Source organism: Canis lupus, chromosome 25 (assembly GCF_011100685.1).
Source record: "Canis lupus familiaris isolate Mischka breed German Shepherd chromosome 25, alternate assembly UU_Cfam_GSD_1.0, whole genome shotgun sequence".
Lineage (NCBI taxonomy): Eukaryota > Metazoa > Chordata > Mammalia > Carnivora > Canidae > Canis > Canis lupus.
Window position 1 is genome coordinate 28903693 of NC_049246.1, and position 20566 is coordinate 28924258.

Genomic DNA, 20566 nt, shown 5'->3' on the forward strand with positions numbered 1-20566 from the left:
GAGCATTTGCTGGCTTATTCTGGAGGTTGAATATGTGATTGTTTAATCTCCAACAGAGAATAGAAACATTAGCCAAATCCTTCATTTGGAGAAAGACTGTTCCAGATTTTAATCTGCTTAATTTAGGACATCGTCCTAGATGGGAAGGGAGGAGTGTATGCTGGGAAGAGCCATCAAGGGAAGTAAGTAATGGCAGTACTAGTTGTCGAGGGATGGGAAGGAGGCAGGTCTCATATATACAATGTCGTATTACTGGGCCATCAAAAAGAATAAAATCTTGCAATGACACAGATGGAACTAGAGGATTTTATGCTAAGTGAAATAAGTCAGAGAAAGGCCTATACCATATGAGGAATTAAAGAAATAAAACAGATGAATGTAGGGAAAGGGACAGAAAAATAAAATGAAAATAGGGAGGCAAAGCATAAGAGATACTGAATGCTATGAAACAAACTGAGGGTGTTGGAGGGGAGATGAACAGGGAGAGGTAACTGGGGGATGGGCATTAAGGAAGGCCCTTGATATCATGAGCACTGAGTGTTACATGCAACTGATGAGTCACTAAATTCTACCCCTAATGCACTGTATGTTAACTAAATTGAATTTAAATAAAAATTTTTAAAAAGAAAACGTATCTAACCTAGCTTTGTGTATGACTTTTTGCTCAACCTCTAACAGAGGTGACTCAGTTGCAGCAGCTTGGCAAAGCTGGGGGCAGTTTAAGACGAATTCAACTAGGTTGAAAGATGTGGTTGGCCTACAGGTGTTATTGATCCTCCCCACCCTCTTAGGCCACTCTTGTAATAGCTTTCCAGCTCTGGCATAAAGTTAAGAAACCCTCTGCTCCTACCCAGCCCGAAATAAGTCTTTATTTTTAATGCAGTTCTGTTCTAGGAGCCCCAAGCCATGGTTGCTCCCTGATCCTAAGGCATTTAAAGAAGAGCTAAAGAAGGGGAATAGCTTAGGTTTTTCCTTGAGACTGTGTCGAGTAGTGCTTGGGCCACTCAAGTTCAGAGTCCTTGCTGCTCATTGAAGTAAATCACCCTGGGTTGAAGTTTACTATGATATTGTGGGAAACTATACTCCTGGAGCTGTGGTGGCTGCATAAGGGAGCGTGGGGGGTTGTTAGAAACCCATCTTTATTCAGCATCTGTTCTGTGCCAGACACTCACATACATTATGTCATTTATCCCTCACAGAACAACTCTAAAAGAAGGTGCTACTCTCCTTATTTCACAAATGAGTAAACTGAGGTGAAGAGGTAATACTGGAATTTATATCCAGACAAGTCTGTAAATCCTGTTTTTTTCCATCATGTGCCTCAGAGAGAAACCTCCCTCCAAATGGTTGGCAGAGAGTCAACAGGGATGTGGAAGGAGAAGAGAAGCAGTAGCAGCAACCCCCACTGACACCGGTAGCTGCATCCAGAGGGACCTTCTGTACCACTTCCCTGTCTCTGATACACACTTGGGCTATGTTTCCAAAGAGTACATAGGGTGTGCACCTGGTCTTGATCGCTGTCACAAGACCTGAGAAAAAGGGACAAGTGGTCTAGATTTTAAAGGAGTGTTGTCCCCACAAAATCTGAAGACAGTGAGGTAGGTTACAGGCTTGAGGGAGGGAGCCTGGGACCGAGAGAGGCTGTGTATAGCTTATTATATAGAACAGAGGCTGAGGCAGGACCCAGATAAAGAAGGGCCTTATAAAGTCATACTAAGAGCCTTGGATTTTATCCTGAATATAATGGAAAGCCATTAAAGTGAAAGAGGGGAGGGTGTGTGTGTGTGTGTGTGTGTGTGTGTGTGTGTGTTAAGATTTGCATTTTTAATATGTCATTTAGACCCTTCTGTGAGGGAAGGCAAGTCTGCAGGCAGGGATGACTCATGGCTTTTGACATCTCTTTATATTGCCTTATACCATTGTAAAAATTTTCTAGACTTAAGCTCTTAGGAGAAGAAGCCTCTATGTTGTTCCTCTTATATCCCTTATAACACTTCAGTGCTATGGCCATAGTCAGGGCTAAATAATGATTGAATAAATATTGTAAAACCTAAAGCAATCCAGTGTACATAGGACAGATAAGTGAAATAAGATCTTCGTGTGTCTGTTTATACAGAAAGTAAAGAGAAGAATTATTAGTATTTTGTCCTGGAGAAACAAAGATAGAATAGAAACAATGTGATCTATGCGCTACATTAGCTAAACTTCTATTCAGTGTTTACAAAATTATGACTGTATAAATGCAACTCACTGGCTATATAACATTGTTAGGATTATTTTTTTCTTTCTTGCACAACTTTTTGTTTTCCCTTGAGTTAATAATGATCTTGTTGTATGCTTATTTGCTTAGTTTCCTGTGCACTTCTTACTAGTTTATCTACAACCCGTCTGCCATTTGTACAAGTTTCTCCTCACTCGGTATGTTCAAACTTAGTGGTATTGTTTTATCTTCTTGGAAATCCACTCCCAAAGCCACCTCTCTTTCTCTAGTCTGATCCCAGCTGCTCTTAGGCTTGCTACATGGCTCTCAGTTTAGGATTTTCTTCACCATTATCCTGAAGATATTTTCACTTCTTTCTACTGTTGGAAGCTGTTTCTGGGCCTTTTTCTTGTTCCTGTGTTCATTTTGCCAGGCACATTCTGAGGAAGAGTGCATGGGAGGTCAATTTTCTGAGACCCTGCATGCCTAGAATGCCTTTGTTCTACCCTCACCCTCCAATGATAGCAATCCAGATTTGATATAATTTTCTCTAGCTTCCAGAAATACCATTGAAAAGGGCAGTACTATTCTGGGTCTAGATCTTTGGTATGTATCCCACTTACTCCTCTGTGGAAACTTTAAGAATCTTGTTCCTTAAATTTGTGATGATGTGTCTTAATAAAGGACAGTTCTCATTCATGTGCTGAGTACTTAGTGGGTCCTTACCATCTAGTACAGAAGTTCCAACTGTGGCTAAGCTCTTGTTTAATGAGCCAAATCTGGCCTGCCACAGTTGTTAGCAGTAAAGTTTTATTGGCACACAGCCACACTCATGCATTTACATATTGCCTGTGGCATTACACAGCTAAATTGAATGATGTGACAGACTGTGGTCTACAGAGCTTAAAATATCTGTGGCTTTTTACAAACGATGTTTGCTGACCTCCCAGTCTAAAAAATGGACAACTTCAATTTTGGCCAAAAAAATTTTTTTGTTTATTTTTAAAATTTTCTTTCTCATGTCTTGTGTTCCCTCTTTCTGGAACTCTCACTACTTAGATGTTAAACCTTCTGGACTGGAACTCAGATTTTTTTTCTGTCCTCTTTTCCATCTCTTTATTTTTGTTTGCTCTTTTGCCTGAGAAATTCTTTTAACCTCCCAGCCTATCCATGAGTTTTTCATTTCTGCTGTCATAATTTCTTATTTTTACATAAATTTTTCTATTTTTTTTTAAAGATTTTATTTATTTATTCATGAGAGACACACAGAAAGGCAGAGACAGAGGCAGAGGGAGAAGGAGGGTTCCTGCAGGGAACCCAATGCGGGACTCTATCCCAGGACCCCAAGATCATGACGTAGCTGAAGACAGACACTCAACCTCTGAGCTACCCAGGTGTCCCTTTTCTATTTTTTAAAGTAACTTTTTTTATTGTAATATAAAACAAAAAACCAAACATATATATAGTTAATAAATTATTGTAAAGCAACCGTCCTTATGACTGCTACCCAGGTCTAAAATAGAATATTTCCAGTAACTCAAAAGATCCTCTCTGTGCCCCAATCTAATTACAACCCACTCTGACACATATGTCGTGGATTTCAACCCATTGCAATACTGTCATTTTTTGCAGCTCAGATTATCCCATTTTGGAGAGTGAGCCTCTTCATGCTGTCTGCTGTGTCCTTTTATTGTGACCTTTGTACCCTTTGATTGTTTCCTTGCTATATACTTAAGCAGGATATTTAAGACTGCACTGGTATATTCCTACCCTAAATCTGGTATCACCCATTTCTCTAAAATACTCTATAGTCTTTTAGTAGGAAATGGATTTTTTTTTTTAAGATTTTATTTATTCATGAGAATACACAGAGAGAGGAGAGAGAGAGAGAGAGAGAAAGAGAGATAGGCAGAGACATAGGCAGAGGGAGAAGCAGGCTCCACACAGGGAGCCCAACGTGGGACTCGATCCCGGAACTCCAGGATCACACCCTGGGCTGAAAGGTGGCGCTATACTGCTGAGCCTCCTGGGCTGCCCAGGAAATGGAATTTTAAGCTCCCATTGTGGTTGCTCATTACTCCTGGATTGGTCATTATTTCTAGGTCATCTTTTGAAGAAAGGGAATATGTATTTTCCTTCCCTTATTTTTTCATGCTTTTATTATATTTATATTATCAGAATATACAGGCATTACATACTATCCTCTCTCCCTTTTAATCTTCATTTGGTCCTACTTCTACATAACTGTGTTTAATACTCACTACTAGCTGATGTATTGATGTTTCTATAGTCATTTAGGTTGTCTAAAAGTCATTCTTCAAAAGATATCTCAGGATGGGATCATGAGAATAAAATGCCTTAAGTTCTTGCAGGTTAATAATTGTTTACTGTGTTCTGTAACCTTGAAAGTCAGTTTTGTTAATTGTATAATCCTTGGCTTGCATTTTCTTTCTGTGAATGTCTTAAAATATTTTATTCACTTCTTTAAGTAAAATAGCATTGCTGTTAAAACTCTGGTGTTGTACTTTTTCCTTTGTAAATCACTTGCTCACTTTGCCTAGCTTCCCAGAAGTTTATTTATAGTGTAAATATTTTCAGAATATATCTGGTGTTAGTTCTTCTGGGTCGGTATTTTCAGGTCTGTGAAAGTTCTTTCAGTGTATAATTTCAAGCCTCTTTTATTTTAGCAATTAGTTTTTAGTATTTGTTCTGTTCCCTTGGTTGGATTTCTGTTAGGAACTCCTGTTCTCTGTATGTTGCTTCTTCTTTGCCTGTCTTCATTTTCTGCCTTTCTTTCAAATTCTTAACTTTTCATTTCTTTCTAGCATTTAATCTTTTCTTCCTATGTTCTTCTTATGCCATTACCTGTTGTGTGTTTATCCAGTCTTGTAATTCTGTTACTTCAGTCTCCATTTCTGAAAAAAATGTTTTAAATTTCTAATTCTTTATTAAGTTCTATCACCTTTTTTTGAAGCTTTTCTGGTTTTTCTTTTATGTAGTTCTTTTGTGTCTTCTATAATTTTTTTATGTTTTTAACTAATTTTAAAATTTTGATAGGTTTTATTGGCATGCTTTTATTGTGTGCTGTCATATTTTATGTCCAAGAGCTTTTTTATTCTCTTAATGCTCTTTTTTTAATAGAAGCCACTTCTCATTTCTTAGACATAATATCTTATCTATCTCTTTATGGATAATGATAGTATTTTTTAAAATTTTATTCTAGCAGCCTAATTTATTTCCTCTTGTCCTCCCTCCATTTGTTTTGACCTTTATCATTTTAGATATTTTCCTCAAATGTATGCTGATCCTTGGTTATTGGCTCATGTTTAGGAGTTGGAGAGTAAAAAACTGATTATAAAAGTCTTTGTGCCATGGAAGCTTCTATTTATCGGGGTTTTTTGTTTTTGTCTTTTTTTTTTTTTTTTTTTTTTACCAAATCCCCTTGTTTTTAGGCTCACCTTCCACCTTACTTCCAGACATATCTATTGTTTCAGATTGCTGAGCTTTTTGTGGGTTCTGCAGTTTAAATTATTTGAATTAAACTTTCCTGTGTGTGCTAATTATTTGTCTTTATACTTTCCACTTTCTAAAATGCCAGTGCTCTTGCCTCTTCTCTCATTCTCTTTGTCTTGAAGGTGTGTGTGTGTGTGCCTGTGTGTGCAAAGCCCTTCACTATGTTCAGTGGTATTTCAGGGAAATCACTCTCCCAGGTCTATTCCTGATTTTGTTAGAGCAAATGATATAGTATTTTTCTAATGAGAAAGTTTTGTTTGTTTGTTTTAAGGGGTACTCCTGATGCTGATCTGAAAAGTCACAAATTGTGGTTTATTTTCCTCCTTTATGCCACACCTCAGCTGTGTTTCACTCAGTCCTTTTCTATAGCTTTGCAGGCCCATGAGCAAAGTGTATTTCATTTATCATTCATGAATAGGGAAGAGAATTTGAAATGTCCTATAGAAATGCACTATGTTAAGATACATATGATAAGCCCTAGAACAGCCATAAAGGAAGTAACTCAAAAAAATACAGTGAAAAACCATGAAGGAAATTAAAAGGCTGCATTAGAAAATATTCACTTAGTACCAAAAGGTATTATAAAGGAGGAACAAAGGAACAAAACAGACATGAGACATAGAGAAAACAAAATAAATTGGTAAACATAATCCAGCTATATCAGTAGTAAATGTGAGTGGATTAAGCAATTTATATGGCAGAGATGACCAGACTAGATTAAAAACGCACATACACACAATATCCAGCTATATGCTGTTTAAACAAAATAAAAAATAGGAAAAAAATAGAGGAAAGTTTTTTTTTTTTTTTTTAAGATCAACAAAGCTAGCAAATCTTAAGCCAGAGTGGCCAAAAAAAAAAAAAAAAAAAAGGAAGAAGACTCAAACTACTAGAATCAGAAGTGAAAGAGGGTCAGTACTACCAGCCTTACAGAAATAAAAATTATTATAAAGGAATCCTGTAAACAATTCTGTGCCAGTAAGTTGGACAACTTAAAGGAAATGGGCAAATTACTTGAAAGAAATCCTTGATAACATAAAGAATTGGCATTGTGATGCGTTTATAGGCTGCTGCCTTCTCCACTCAAGGATGCAGTGGAAGTATCAACCTGGAGAAGATGCTATACGATGCAAGAGGTGAACTCTGCCCTTAGCAAAATCCAGCTGGTGGGATATTCTCAGAAAATTGTGAGTGTTAATATGATTTTAAGTGATGGCATGAATGCTTTCAATTCATATTGCTCCCCTTTTGGAGGATCTTATAGTTCCCTTCCTGTAGCTCTTCAGTCACTGAGAATCTTATTCTAGTACAAGGTGAAAAGTCGGAGCATCTGTCATTATCCTTCATCCTCCAGATTATCAGTGTTCTTTCCTAACCTTCACATTCCCCAGCATTAGTCAGTGTTCTCTTGACCAGCTTGTAATGAGTCAGGAGAAAGAAATCTCATCCTATTCACTTTAGAACAGCGAGTGCAACGTTATAGATTTGGGGCAAGTGAAACAGGAACCAGAGAGCATAAAACCGATCAAGAAGCAATTTGGCAAGTATAACTTTTGAACTCTGATCTCATATTAAGTGTTCCCATTTTTGTTAACTTGTACCGAGAGCCACTCCATATAGAATGACCAAAAGATGAATGCTTAACCTAAAAAAGGAAAGTATTTGTCTCTTTAGTCTTTCTGGTAATCTGTCATCTCTGTCTTCTGATGAATAAGGCCTGGGTGCCTGGTACCTGTGGATAGACTGAAACTCAAGAGAGGGGGCAAGTAAAGACTATAGGATTGCTTTTTGGGTCTACCATATAGTCTCCATTGGGTTTTTTGCTTTATTTTATACTGTCTGTTTTACTTTAAATTTTCTGTAAGTGAAGGGTATTTCTGGGTTTTTTTCCTGCAAAGATTTACCCAGTGTGACTGCACTGCTGAAAGCTCATCACACATCCTTACTATGGTTCTTCTCTAGGAGCTTTTTGGTGCAGTCCAGGTGACTCCGCTAAGCTCAGGCTATGCCCTTGGAAGTTCCAACTGGATTATCCAGTCCCATTATGAGAAAGTATCGTATGTATCCGGATCCTCCTTGCTTACCACACATCCCCAGGTAATTCTAATTCTCTTTTAACAATTAAGTTTTTTAGTTATTTAACCCAAATTTATAATGTATCTAGAGGATCATCAGTTTTTAAATCTTTCTAATTTTGATTTCTACATGTATCTTTTTTTTAAATTTTTGTTGTTATGGTAAGAATGTTTAACATGAGATCTATCCTCTTAATAATTTTATACTATACATTATTGTTGACCATACGTACAGTGTTGTATAGCAGATCTCTAGAACTTATCTTGCTTAACTGAAACTTTATGTTCTATAGACACTCTTCATGAGAGTTACATTCTTCATGTCCCAATATTTAGGATTACAAGTTCCTCTGAAGATCCTGCTGCCTTTAGGTTCATCTCTAGGATTTTGAGATTTTCTACTACTTCCAATAATGATAGCCTGATATGGAACAGAAATGGTTACTCGTTTACTCAGCAAGTGTTAATTATTTCTTTACTGAGGGTCTACTATGTGTCAAGCACTTATGTAGGTGTTAGGGAATCAATGGTGACCCATATGCAAAGTCCCAGCTCATGAAATCTGTGTTCAGAAGAGCAGAGAGGTCCGTTGTGATTGCAGCATGCCAAGTATAGTCAACAGGGGTATCCATGGGATGAGCAGAGCCAGGTCATGTGAAACTTTGTAGGCCATGATGAAAAATTTAGATCGGATTTTATTTTATTTTTAAAGATTTATTTATTTTAAAGAAAGAGCATGAGCTGGCAGGCAGAGGGAGGGAGAAAGAAACTCAAGCAGACTCCATGCTGAGCATGGAGCTTGATCTCACGATCTGAGCCAAAAGCAATAGTCAGACACCCAATCCACTGTGCCACCCAGGTACTCTTGGGTTTTATTTTAATGTGTAGAGGGAAGCTATTGGAAGGTTTTTGTTTTGTTTTTTTAAGATTTTACTTATTTATTCATGAGACAGAGAGAGAGATAGAGGCAGAGACACAGGCAGAGGGAGAAGCAGGCTCCATGCAGGGAGCCCGACACGGGACTCAATCCCAGGTCTCCAGGATCACGCCCTGAGCCAAAGGCAGCGCTAAACCGCTGAGCCACCCGAGCTGCCCAACTATTGGAAGATTTTAAGTTGGCCATTTGTTAACAGTCTTATTTGGCAAGTAGTTAAATACATAAACATTGTTATAAATGTATTCTTTATTCCTTTTTAGGTCTTATCATTCATTTCGTATCCTGATTCTTTCCATGCTTGTAAAAGGAGGGGCAGAAAAGATTAGTTAGCTGATGGATGGGTACATACCTGGATAACTTGAGGAAGTCCATATCCTATTTTTATATGAAGGGGGGAAATGACTGTTATAGGTCTAGAACAAAAGGATGCATCTGAGCTGCCACTTTGTACTGGCTTTCTTCATACCTTCTTTTATAATCAAGTTTCATCTCAAGGTCTAGAGGGGACAAGTTGCTGTTTTTTTCCTATAGCTAGCAGAATTCTGGGCCTTTCCCGCTTATTGAAATCAAAAACCCATCAATGTCATCTTAATTTGCTTCATTGAATCAAAATACATTATTGGCAGCTTCTATCATTCTTGATATATTCTTCCATAAAAGACAGAAAGATTACTTGGCTGCCAACTCTTCCGATTTGTCCCGCTTAGATCAAAGCCTTTACAGTACTACTGATGTAATTTCCAGTAAATTATTCTTCCAAGGTTCATAAATTTAAAGGGAAAATAAGGTCTTGAAAGTAATGACCAACATACCTAAGTAATTAATTTTAATTTCTAGCTGGAAACCAGTGTTATATGTAAAAAAAGATAATGAATTAGATTTTTTTAAACCCAGATAATTGTCTTCTATATTGAATTAGTAGGGATAAGAAAAGTTTAGGTGTAGGGGTGCCTGGGTAGCTCAGTTGGTTAAGGGGGGCTGCCTTCAGCTCAGGTCATGAGCTGCATCCTGGGATCAGCCCCACATCAGGCTCCCTGCTCAATGGGCGGCCTGCTTCTTCCTCTCCACCACTTGTGTTTCTCTTTCTCTCTCAAATAAATAAATAGAATCTTTAAAAAAAAATAATAAAAGTTTAGGTGTCAGCAAACTATGGCCCATGGATCAAGTTTGGCTTGCCACCTGTTTTTGTAAATAATGTCTTGTTGCAGTACAGCTACCTCCATTTAGTTATGGATTGTTTATGGCTGCTTGCACACTGGAACAGCAAAGTTCTGCTTTAGAGTTAAACTTTACAGAAAAGGCCAACCATGGACCTACTTGAGTGGAACCTCCCTATCTGGGAATAGGTTGCTGTGGTAATCTATAAACATAGGGTAGTGGGGCTTTGGATTAAGCCTGAATTGGTAAGAATGAAGTGACAGAGAAAAACATTGGCAGGTCTTTAATTCAACAAATACTTATTGAATGCTTTCTGTCTTCAGGGAAGGAAAAATACAGGCCCAATTCTTTCATGCTAAGAATGGTGATGATAACACCAATCCAGTCAACAAGGAGGAGTTGGCAGAGGGGGTTCTGATTTTAGGAGGAGGTAGTGGGTAAGATGAAGAAGAATTTGAGTGAACACTGGGGACGGATGAAAATATAGAACTGGAACTTGGATGTGAAGGCAAGCCTGGAGACAAATTGAAGCATCAAATTTTTTAAAGTATGTAAATAAAGAGCTGAAGGGGAAAGACTGAGCTGTGGGGAACATTTATCATAGAAAGTAGAAGGAAGAAAAATGATCTTGAATAAGAATGGGGAGTTAGTGTGGGGTGCCTAGGTGGCTCAGTTGGTTAAGCATCTGCCTTCTGCTTAGATTGCGATCTCAGAGTTTTGGGATCAAGCCCCACATCAGGTTCCCAGCTCCACAGGAAACCTGCCTCTCCCTCTGCCCCTCTCCTTGCTCCTGTTCTCTCTTTCTCTCTATCTCTCTCTTTCTCAAATAAATAAATAATATCTTAAAAAAAAAAAAAAAAGGAATGGACAGTTAGAGGAGAATTGAGACCCACAAAGGTACAGCATCCAAATGGAAGGAGAGAACTAGCTTTTATTTTTTTTATTTTATTTTTTATTTTATTTTTTATTTTATTTTTATTTTTTTTTTAAAGATTTATTTATGATAGCCAGAAAGAGAGAGAGAGAGAGGCAGAGACACAGGCAGAGGGAGAAGCAGGCTCCATGCCGGGAGCCCAACGTGGGATTCGATCCCGGAACTCCAGGATCGCGCCCTAGGCCAAAGGCAGGCACTAAACCGCTGAGCCACCCAGGGATCCCCGAGAACTAGCTTTTAGTGAGAAGAACTATCTCTATACGAATTTTTCTGATTGATCTAATATTCAACAAAATGCTAAATTCTTATATTCTAATATTTGTCTATTGATGATAATATTATCTGCAAAGAAGTAACAGTTTTGTCACTTTTCTTCCAATCCTTCTATTTTTTGTTTCTTTTTCCTATCTCACAACTATTACTTTAGTTCCAGGTAAACAAAAGTAATGATAGTGGCAGCCTTGTCTTGTACCAGATTTTAAAATGCTTTTGTAGCTTCTTCATTAAATAAGATGGCTTACTATATTTTTAGCTATCAAGTTAAGGAGTTTCTCCTCTGTTCCCAGTTTTCTGATTTAAAAAAATCGAATGTAGATGTACCTTATCAAATGATTTTTCTGAGTCTATGATGTGATTTCTCTCCTTTAGAACAATAATGTAGTAAATTATAATACTAGTTTTTCTCACATTTTACCATCCTTGTAGTCTTGGGATAAATCTTACTTGATCACAGTTTATTCTTTTTAAAATATACTCCTGGAATAAATTGGCCAGTATGTCTGCATTACTGATTTTCTTCAAAGAATACGTTTTTGTGTTTAATTGTTTTTGTATTTTCATTCTCTATTCTGTCCTTTATTATTTCCTTCCCCCCATCTTTGGGTTTACTCCATTGCTTTTCTTTTAATATTTATCTCATTCATTTCCATCCTTCTGTGCTTTCCAGTAAGTGTTCTTAAAGCTATCAGTTTCTCTCTTAGTATCATTTAACTCTGTTAAATTGTTGATACGTGTGCTCTGTCTTCATCTCTAAGTATATCATAATTTCCTTCATAATGCTCATAATTTAAGTAGCCAAAGGTTGTTTTGTAGTGCTGCTGTTTGCTTCTAGTCCATCCAATATGATTAGACTTAGGGTTAGATGAGAGACTTTTTTCAAGTCATACATAACTGTTTCTGGATTTCTTTCTTAATTTCTTTCTTTCTCTTTTGAATTAGGATAAGAGTATACTAATTCATTGAAGTGTTACTTTGAAACACAGTCTCTTTCTGTAAGTGTTCTGTGTATGTGGAAAAGACTATGTTCACTGTTGAATGAAAAAGTTTTCTTTATGTATTTATTCATTTGAGCTTTTTATGTTATTTCTTTCATATATTTGCTTAGCTTCCAGTTTCTGAAAAGGATGTGTTATTTGTTGGTCTGTTTCTCCTGTACTTTCACCAGTTACTGCTTTTTATATTTTTAAGCTGTATAATCAGAGGTATATATGTTTATGATCATTATGTTTTATTGAGCAATTATGCCTCTTATCAGGATGCTGATTTTTTTTCTCTCAAAACTGCATTAAAAGCCAAGAGACTTTGTCTCCTATCCATATTTCTTTTCATTCTTTTTATATCCTTTTCTAGTGAATCCCTTATAGACACCATTGTAAGGGATTTTTTTTCCTTTTCTTTTTTTAAGGTTTATTTACTTATTTTAGAGAGAACATGCATTCAGGTGGGGAGAGAAGCAGAGGGGGAAGAAGAGAGAATCCTCAAGTATACCCCACTCTGAACACAGAATCTGACTTAGGCTCGATCCCAGGACCCTTGAGATCATGACCTAAACCAAAACCAAATCAGATGCTTAACCGACTGAGGCACCCAGGTGCTCTGATTTTTTTTTTTTCTTTTTTAACCAAGTTTCATTGATGAAACTATATTTACTTATAATTATTGTTGTATCAGGGGCTTATTTTTGCAATCTTATTTCATGTTTTTTTCATTTACTTCATTCTTTTCCCTATCCTTTCTTCTCTTCTTTTAGATGGCTAAATTTCTTTCTATAAGTTTGAATACAAGTATTTGATTTTTATTCTTCTGAGTTGTTCCTTAATGTATTTTTTCTTTGAGTATCCTGAGCTTATCAATATCTTTTCCTTTTCCTCCAGAGCCACATCTCACTCTTGTCCCTGCCATCTTTTTCCTCTTCCTCCTTCCTGCTCCCCCTACCATGTTTGTACTGTCTGGAATTTTAGTTCTGGGTTATTTAGAATATACATAGACTGCTGAATATATTGTTTATTTATAGACAACAGTGAAACTTGTTGAGTTTTTTTCAATCTTACTTCCCATGTATCTCATAATCCTTCTAGATTTACTTTCCTTCTTTTAGGAGTACTTGAGCAATGTTCACCAAGAGGGTCTTAAAATGGTAAACCTTATGAGGCCTTGAAGTACTAAGAACATCTTTAATTTTTCCTCACATTTAAATGATAGCTTGGATAGATATAAAATTCAAGAAAAAGAACTTTGAAACTACAAAGTTTTGAAAATATTTCTTCATTTTCTACTTGTACCCTTGTTGCACTCAGGAACTGCAAGGGCCCTGGGACACCTGGGGCCCTTCCACTCAAGAGGGGGCTGCATGAAATAATCAGTTTATTTCTCTGGGCTTCAAATCATCTGTGGAGGACAAGTGACTGATATCATATCAAGATATGACAAGCCTCATATCTCTGCACAGCTTTCTCTGAGATATGTCTAGGAGAGCCTGCTCTTCCTGGATAAAGGACATGGCCACATCCTCAAAGTGGTATTTAAGAGAAATATCAGGGGGCACCTGAGTGGCTCAATCAGTTAAGCATCCAAATCTTGATTTTGGCTCAAGGTCGTGATTTTAGGGTCATGATATTGAGTGCCTCATTGAGATCCATACTGAGCTTGGAGCCTGCTTGCATTTCTCTCTCCCTCTCCCTTTGCCCCTCCCCCTCGCCCCACCATGCTCACTTGTGCATGTGCTCGCTCTTTCTCTCTCTCTCTCTCTCTCTCTCTCTCTATATATATATATATATATATATATATAAACAAAAACAAAAAGAAAAGATCTCAGGACAAGCCACACAGCATCCAGCTCCCTCCTCAGCTGTCAAGGCTACAGACAAACTTTTTTCTCTCTGTGGACCTAACTCCAAGTAGTCCCCAAAGCTTTAATAACACCTCCTTAGGGTCAGTCCTAATGAAACAAAGCTCTTGTCCTCACTGGCAACACAGTCCCAATCAGTAAGTGTAGCCTGTTATATTTGGGGCTGGTAGAAAAGTTGAACTACTAATGATGCATGATTAGTTTGGAGAATTGGGCTCAGGAAGCAGATCCAAGAATAAGCAGGGAGAAACTAGACAGCTGCTGGACTCCAATCTGTTTCTTTCCACACTTGCTGTTTCGTCTCTCACCTGATGGATAGCTTCTCTGCAGAGTACAGTTGACCCATAAAAACACATGTTTGAACTGCATGAGTCTACTTATATATGGATTTTTACAGTACTGTAAGTATATTTTCTTGTTCTTATGATTTTCCTAATATTTTCTTTTCTCTACCCTGCTTTATTGTAAAAATACAGCATATAATACATATAACATACAAAATCTGTATTAATCAACTACATTATCAGTAAGGCTTCCCATCAGCAGTAAGCTATTAGCAGTTACATTTTTGGAGAGAGTCAGAAGTTATATGTGGATTCCCCCACCCCATGTTGTCCAATGATCAACTCTGTTTCCTTCTCTCAAAAATAATAATATGCTACTTATATTTATTTGTTCAGTCACTCCTTCCTTCGTTAGTCCATGGCATTTCTTAAACCCCAACTTTGGACAGTGGAACATGCTAGGCTGTAAGAGGAACATGGATCAGTAGGTTTTACATTTATGGAAGTTACAACAGAGGAAAAAGATGGAGACCTACAGGACTTTTCTCCAGGGTGCAAGTGGTCAATCCTGTCAGATTAGAAATTCGCTGAAGTGCTGTGAGATTCAGAAGGAGGATGAATCCCTTCCTGGGGGAATTAGGGAGACCTCACTGAAGAGCGAGTTTTGAATTGGTCTGAATTAGCTTGGAGCCCAATTCTCCAAACTAAAGCTAGAGATGATGTGTTTCATGATCTCAAATTTATGTCTTCCTTTATCTCATCAAAGAAGTCTAAGGTCATTGAGTCATTCACTCATTCCTTCTTTTCTGCTTTTAAGTAAACCTGAAGCATTTAATATGGAGAAAGGCTTCCAGTGGACTGACTCATCACCTCACTCCGGGATTCTCTGTCTCTTAACTAAGCTGAGGTTCCTCCTATTCACCTTGCTCAGCTCAGTCTTGCATAACTGCTTTTACCTCATGGATCTTATTTCACGGCTCTAGCCCAACACTGATGAGCCTCCAGCCAAATTTACTCTTTTCTGTTTTCCCCAGCATCTCACAGCTGCATTTGACATTGTCCCTCAGTCTCTGGTTAAAATCCTTTTCAGTCCAGGCTTCTGGGGCAACCTTGTTGTTTTCTTACTCCACTTGATATTTTGTCATATTATAGGGTGTAAGCACCATAAAGCTATCTTTCCCAAACCGCTCATTTTTACAGGCAGGGAGGCTCTTTGCTGCATTATGTACTTGTTATTTACTTGCTTCTCTCCCCATTTACCTTATGAGGTCCCACAGCCTTGGTCCTAGACATATTCCACTTTCCTCACTGGAATAAACTGACATTTTTGTGAAATGCTTTGATAAAGGGTACATAGCAAATCTCCATATCTATCATGCACCTTTGTTTTCTCTTTTATTCACCTAATAAATCCATTTTGTTATCCCCTAACCAGTTGCAACAGTCTGACACTGGACTTATTATTGCCTCCTTATTCTTTTAAATCATTTCGTTCTGATTTCCCTTTGCATTTCTGACTTGAGAATTTGGAACCATCTTAAGGACTTGCTTCGTCCATTGTCCAGTATATTCAGTCCATTCCCACCTGTCTGTTAACTGTTTTTTTGTGATGTTGTGTAGATCTGCTTCTTCCATCTCCTCAAGTGCCATAAAATTACAATCTCCCTCCCTTTTTTTTTTTTTTTAAGATTTTACTTATTTATTTTGACAGAGCACACACACCCACAAGCGGGGGGAGGAGTGGCAGGGAGAGAGAGAGGGAGAAGCAGACTCCCCATGGAGAAAGGAGCCCGACTCAGGGCTCCATCCCAGGATCCCAGGATCATGACCTGAGCCAAAGGCAGATAGATGCTTAACCAACTGAGCCACCCAGGCAACCAGTAATTTTTACTACTTTTTGTCTAGGCTGCCACAGGGGACCTCTGAGTGTTCTCTCTCTTTTTGGTCTCACCCCCTCCTCAGCTGTCACCTATAATTATTGTTGCCAAAATGGCACTCTCCTGCTCCAGACTGTTGATTCCTTATGGCCCCCTCTGTCTGTCTTCATTATTCTGGCCTTTTTGGTTCTTTACCAGTTACACTTTCCCTCATTTTTACTAATCTCTTTTCTCAGCCCCACGATAAACTTGTCATTTCAGCCAAATAAATTCATTTGGCATCTACAAGTTGCCTTTCTCTGCCTTCTGCCTACCCCCTCCCAGCCCTTCTGCCACAGTCAACCTGCTTATTCTTACCTTGCTGATATCTCCTGGACTATTTTCCAGTATGGAGTGCTCTCACATTTCCTACTGGACCATCTTTTTTTCATGCATTCATTTATTCAGCAAATGTTTTTTACTCCTTGCTGTGTACCAGGCATTTTGCTAGGAATTAAGAGACACCAAATCCTTGCCTTCACGGAGCTCCAGAGTCCTGTGGGGGACACAGACAAGTAAATAGGCCATTATGATTCAGTGTGATTAGTGCTAGTATAGAAAGTTTTAGAGGCCATGGGAGCATATGCAGAAGGGGCATCTTGCTGTGAGAAGAAAAGGATGTCATACAGCCATTCCAAAGGTTGTCTTAAATTGAGTCTTAAGTTCCTTAGCCAAAGAAAGAAAGAAAACTAGAAGCAAAGCTTCATCTGTGAGAAAGCCATGTATTAAGTGGCCCCACCTGGCCTGGTGTGGCCCTCTACTCTGCATTCCTCTTGGGACTTAGAGAATCAGTTCAGTTCAAACTCTGAAAATTCATGTTATATTTTCTATAGCTTTTTGTATAATTATTTTTTTTCTTTAAACATTCATTTTAGAGAGAGAGTGGGGGGGTGGAAGGGGCAGAGGGAGGAGGAGAGAGAAACATAAGCAGACTACATGCTAGCATGGATTCCACAGCCCTGAGGTAGGACCTGAGCCAAAGCCAAGAGTCAGACGCTCAACCAACAATGCCACCCAGGTGCCCAAAAAACTCCTTTTTTGATGATATGTATATGTTTTCTCTTCAGCTAGATTGTAAGTTTCTTCCTAGGGCCTAGAGACTGAGTCTCCTTTTTTCATAATCTGTGCAAAATGTCCAGTGGAAATTAACCAGCAGAGGACTAACATAATGACCACAGTATCCTTGGGCCTAGGATTTTTAAAAATTTTATTCTACAAGTTTGATTGTGACTCTCAACTTTGTAAGGTATTTTTATTTGATTCTTGGACACAGTGGAATTTTCTGTTTGTGTTTGAACAAAATGTTCCCACTTGAAGTACTCAGTAAGTTGCTATTTACACCAATAAAATATATACATTTGCCCTTTGGTAGTGAAATGGAGATGTTGGAGGTGTCGGCTTGGTTCTGAGAGTGTCACTAAAAGGCTTTTAGAACTGATTCTTTACAATAGCCTTGGGAATCAACAAGAAGTGTCCCCAAGTATAGGGCTAAAAAACAAACATCTGGTCGGATCTGATCATGATGTATTTCTCTTAACTTCCAACTCCATGGTATTCTTATTGTAGTCCTGCTTTTGTTTATGGGCATTTAATTTTCAAAGGAAAGCAACCTCTGTCTGAGGTTCAGAGATAATGTTGTTTTCAGGGCTACATTTGCTCTCCGTTATGTTTTCATTCCAATTGGTAGTTCTTAACCTTTTGGGGATCATGGCCCCATGTGACAATCCGATCAAATCTATGGGAAAGTGTACATTGGCACTCACAGAATTGTATATACTATTTCAGGGGCTTCCTAGACCCTCTGAATTTCTGCATCTGCCCTGTGAGTCATTGTCGGCTTATTCTAACAAGGTTCTTACAAAATTGTCATTTTAAGCCAAATATGCAAACAAAGTTTGATCTCTTTTGTCACCATTCCAGGTTCCTTCTGTTTGACACATACAGACAGTGAACACTTGCAGACTCATAGCATATCTGCTACTATAAACCTATGTACTTTACTTCTTCCTTCTCTGGAAACAATAAATGCATATGTATTTTTTAGATAAGTACAAATAGATCAGTTCTGCCCAAGCAGAAGAAAAGCTCTTGTATACAGTAGTGTAATACATCTGTGCAAATAGGAATTAGAATCTATTCAATATAGCTGGTCACAACCATACTTTTCGGCATCCATGTTAGAGAAGAAGTGTTTCTCGGGCAGCCCGGGTGGCTCAGTGGTTTAGCGCCGCCTTTAGCCCAGGGTGTGATCCTGGAGACCCGGGATTGAGTCCCACGTTGGGCTCCATGCATGGAGCCTGCTTCTCCCTCTGCCTGTGTCTCTCTGTCTCTCTCTGTGTCTCTCATGAATAAATAAATAAAGTATTTTTTTAAAAAGAAGTGTTTTTCCGGTTATAAGGAAGCTTACATAACTGCAGTCATGTTATTTAAAAATAACAAAGCCCTTATATCCATGTTTATATAAAAATGCTAAAAGAATATACATCAAAAGGCACGTATACTCAGATAACATTGCAGGTGATGGGTCTTTGTAGTGCTATTCTTTGGACTTTTCTTTATTGGAAAACCTGGCTAGAACAGAGAAAGGAGGGAGGAGGCTTCTTACTGAACTGGGTTTCTGGCTTTTTTCTTCTATGTTCCGGTAAGTATGTGAAATGATATTGAGGAAAAGATGTGTTACAGAATAGCTCCAGCATCCCAATCCATGGGCCTTCATTTTTATTTTCAGTCTGAATCTCAATTTGTTTGGAAAAGGTAGTTAGTATTTTTTTTTTAAGTGCTCTGAAAACAGTCAAAATTAAATTCAAATCATACCAGGTAAAAATAAAAATACAACATCCTAAGGATCACATAATAGTGCACTGCAGGACTTCACAGTTTACAAGAAGATTATATTAGCTCCTGAGACTCTCAAATTAGTGAAGCAGGATGTGTCACCAAATATGCCCATGTTATAAGAAACCCAGCCCAGAGCCTGAGCTGAGGTCTCATGACTAGTAAGGGAATGGGAGGGAGGCTTTATATATATACCAATTCCTTTTTTTTTTTTTTTTTTTAATTCATGAGAGACACAGAGAGAGAGAAAGATCGGCAGAGGTACAGGCAGAGGGAGAAGCAGGCTCCATGCAGGGAGCCCAACATGGGACTCGATCCCGGGTCTCCAGGATCAGGCCCTGGGCTGAAGGCAGGCACTAAACTGCTGAGCCACCCAGGGATCCCTATATATACTGATTCCTAATTCAGCATTTTTCCTGGCTCCTCTGCCACTGAGACTTGGGAAAATCACCTTGGCTCTTTGAGTCCCGGCTTGTGTTTTCATAATGTAAACTTACTTTGTATATTTATTTCAAGTTTTTACATTTGTTTTCATTTTGCAGAGTTGTCAAGAATCAGATTATATAGTGCAGTGATTCTCAAAGCATGTTCCCTAGACCACCAGAAGCATCTCTTGGGAGCTTGTTAGAAATGCAAATTCTTAGGCCCACTTCAAACTTGTGGCCCACCTCAAAACTGGGGGTTTGGCACCCAGCAATCCATGTTTTAGTAAACCCTCCAGGTGACCCTAATATGCACGCAAGTTGGAGACCCACCGATGGTATGTGAGAGTTAGCATTTTGAAAAGAGCAAAGTGTTCTAGAAATTGGGGATAGGAAGCTTTTTTTTTTTTCATCAATATAAAATTTATGTAGAGTGAAACCCAAAGATCTTAAACATACAGTTCTATGAATTTTCACATTATGTGATCATCACACCAGTCGAGGCAGGGAACTCTTTTATCATTCCATAGAGTTCCCTCGTGCCTCCCTCATCCCCACTGGGCAACTACTGTCCACGGACAGACTTCATTGTAAGAGGATAGGATGCTGAGTCCATAGAAAGAGCAATGACTATATTCTTTTTTCCTTTTACTACTTCTACTTACCATTTCATTTTTAATTACTGAGCAGAGTTCTCTCTGGTTTTTCAGCCCATGGATCAAGCTTCTCTGAAAAACAGCGACGTTCTCATTCTGACAGGCCTGACCCAGATCCCCACCGCGAACCCAGACGGCATGGTGGGAGAGTTCTGCAGCAATCTGGGTACGTAGGCAGCTCGGCCATGAATGGGAGATCTGCTAGGTTTACTTTGGAGACCTTGCTTCTGTTGTAGTTTGTGCTCCTTCCCTTCATATTCATACCCTCCAGTGCCCTCGTGCAAGGCTTTCCCCCTGCCAGCTCCACCCTTCATGCCTGTCCTTCAAAGCTTGCTGTTGTCAGCAAAAGAAGCAGTTCTTAAGCAACATAAATCTGAAGAATGTCAGAATGGTTGTCATAAGGGTCAATTCAAGTGGTTAGCACTTTATGCAACCAATATTCAACATTCTCCCCTTTATGTTGAAAATTGTTATTTATTCTTCTTGCTTCGTGGTGGCAGGAAGGGGAT

The 20566-nt window shown here is 38.5% G+C and overlaps 1 protein-coding gene across 3 annotated transcripts in view; it reads left to right on the top strand.

Annotated features, from left to right (window-relative positions):
• The window catches only part of INTS9 (integrator complex subunit 9), a 101534-nt gene that overhangs the window by 60877 nt on the left and 20091 nt on the right, over positions 1-20566 (top strand). For all 3 annotated transcript variants that reach the window (XM_038573686.1, XM_038573685.1, XM_038573687.1), the window contains 3 exons: positions 6780-6900; positions 7676-7810; positions 20112-20223. In XM_038573686.1, the coding sequence (XP_038429614.1) occupies positions 6780-6900; positions 7676-7810; positions 20112-20223 (368 nt within the window). The remainder of the gene's footprint in view (positions 1-6779; positions 6901-7675; positions 7811-20111; positions 20224-20566) is intronic.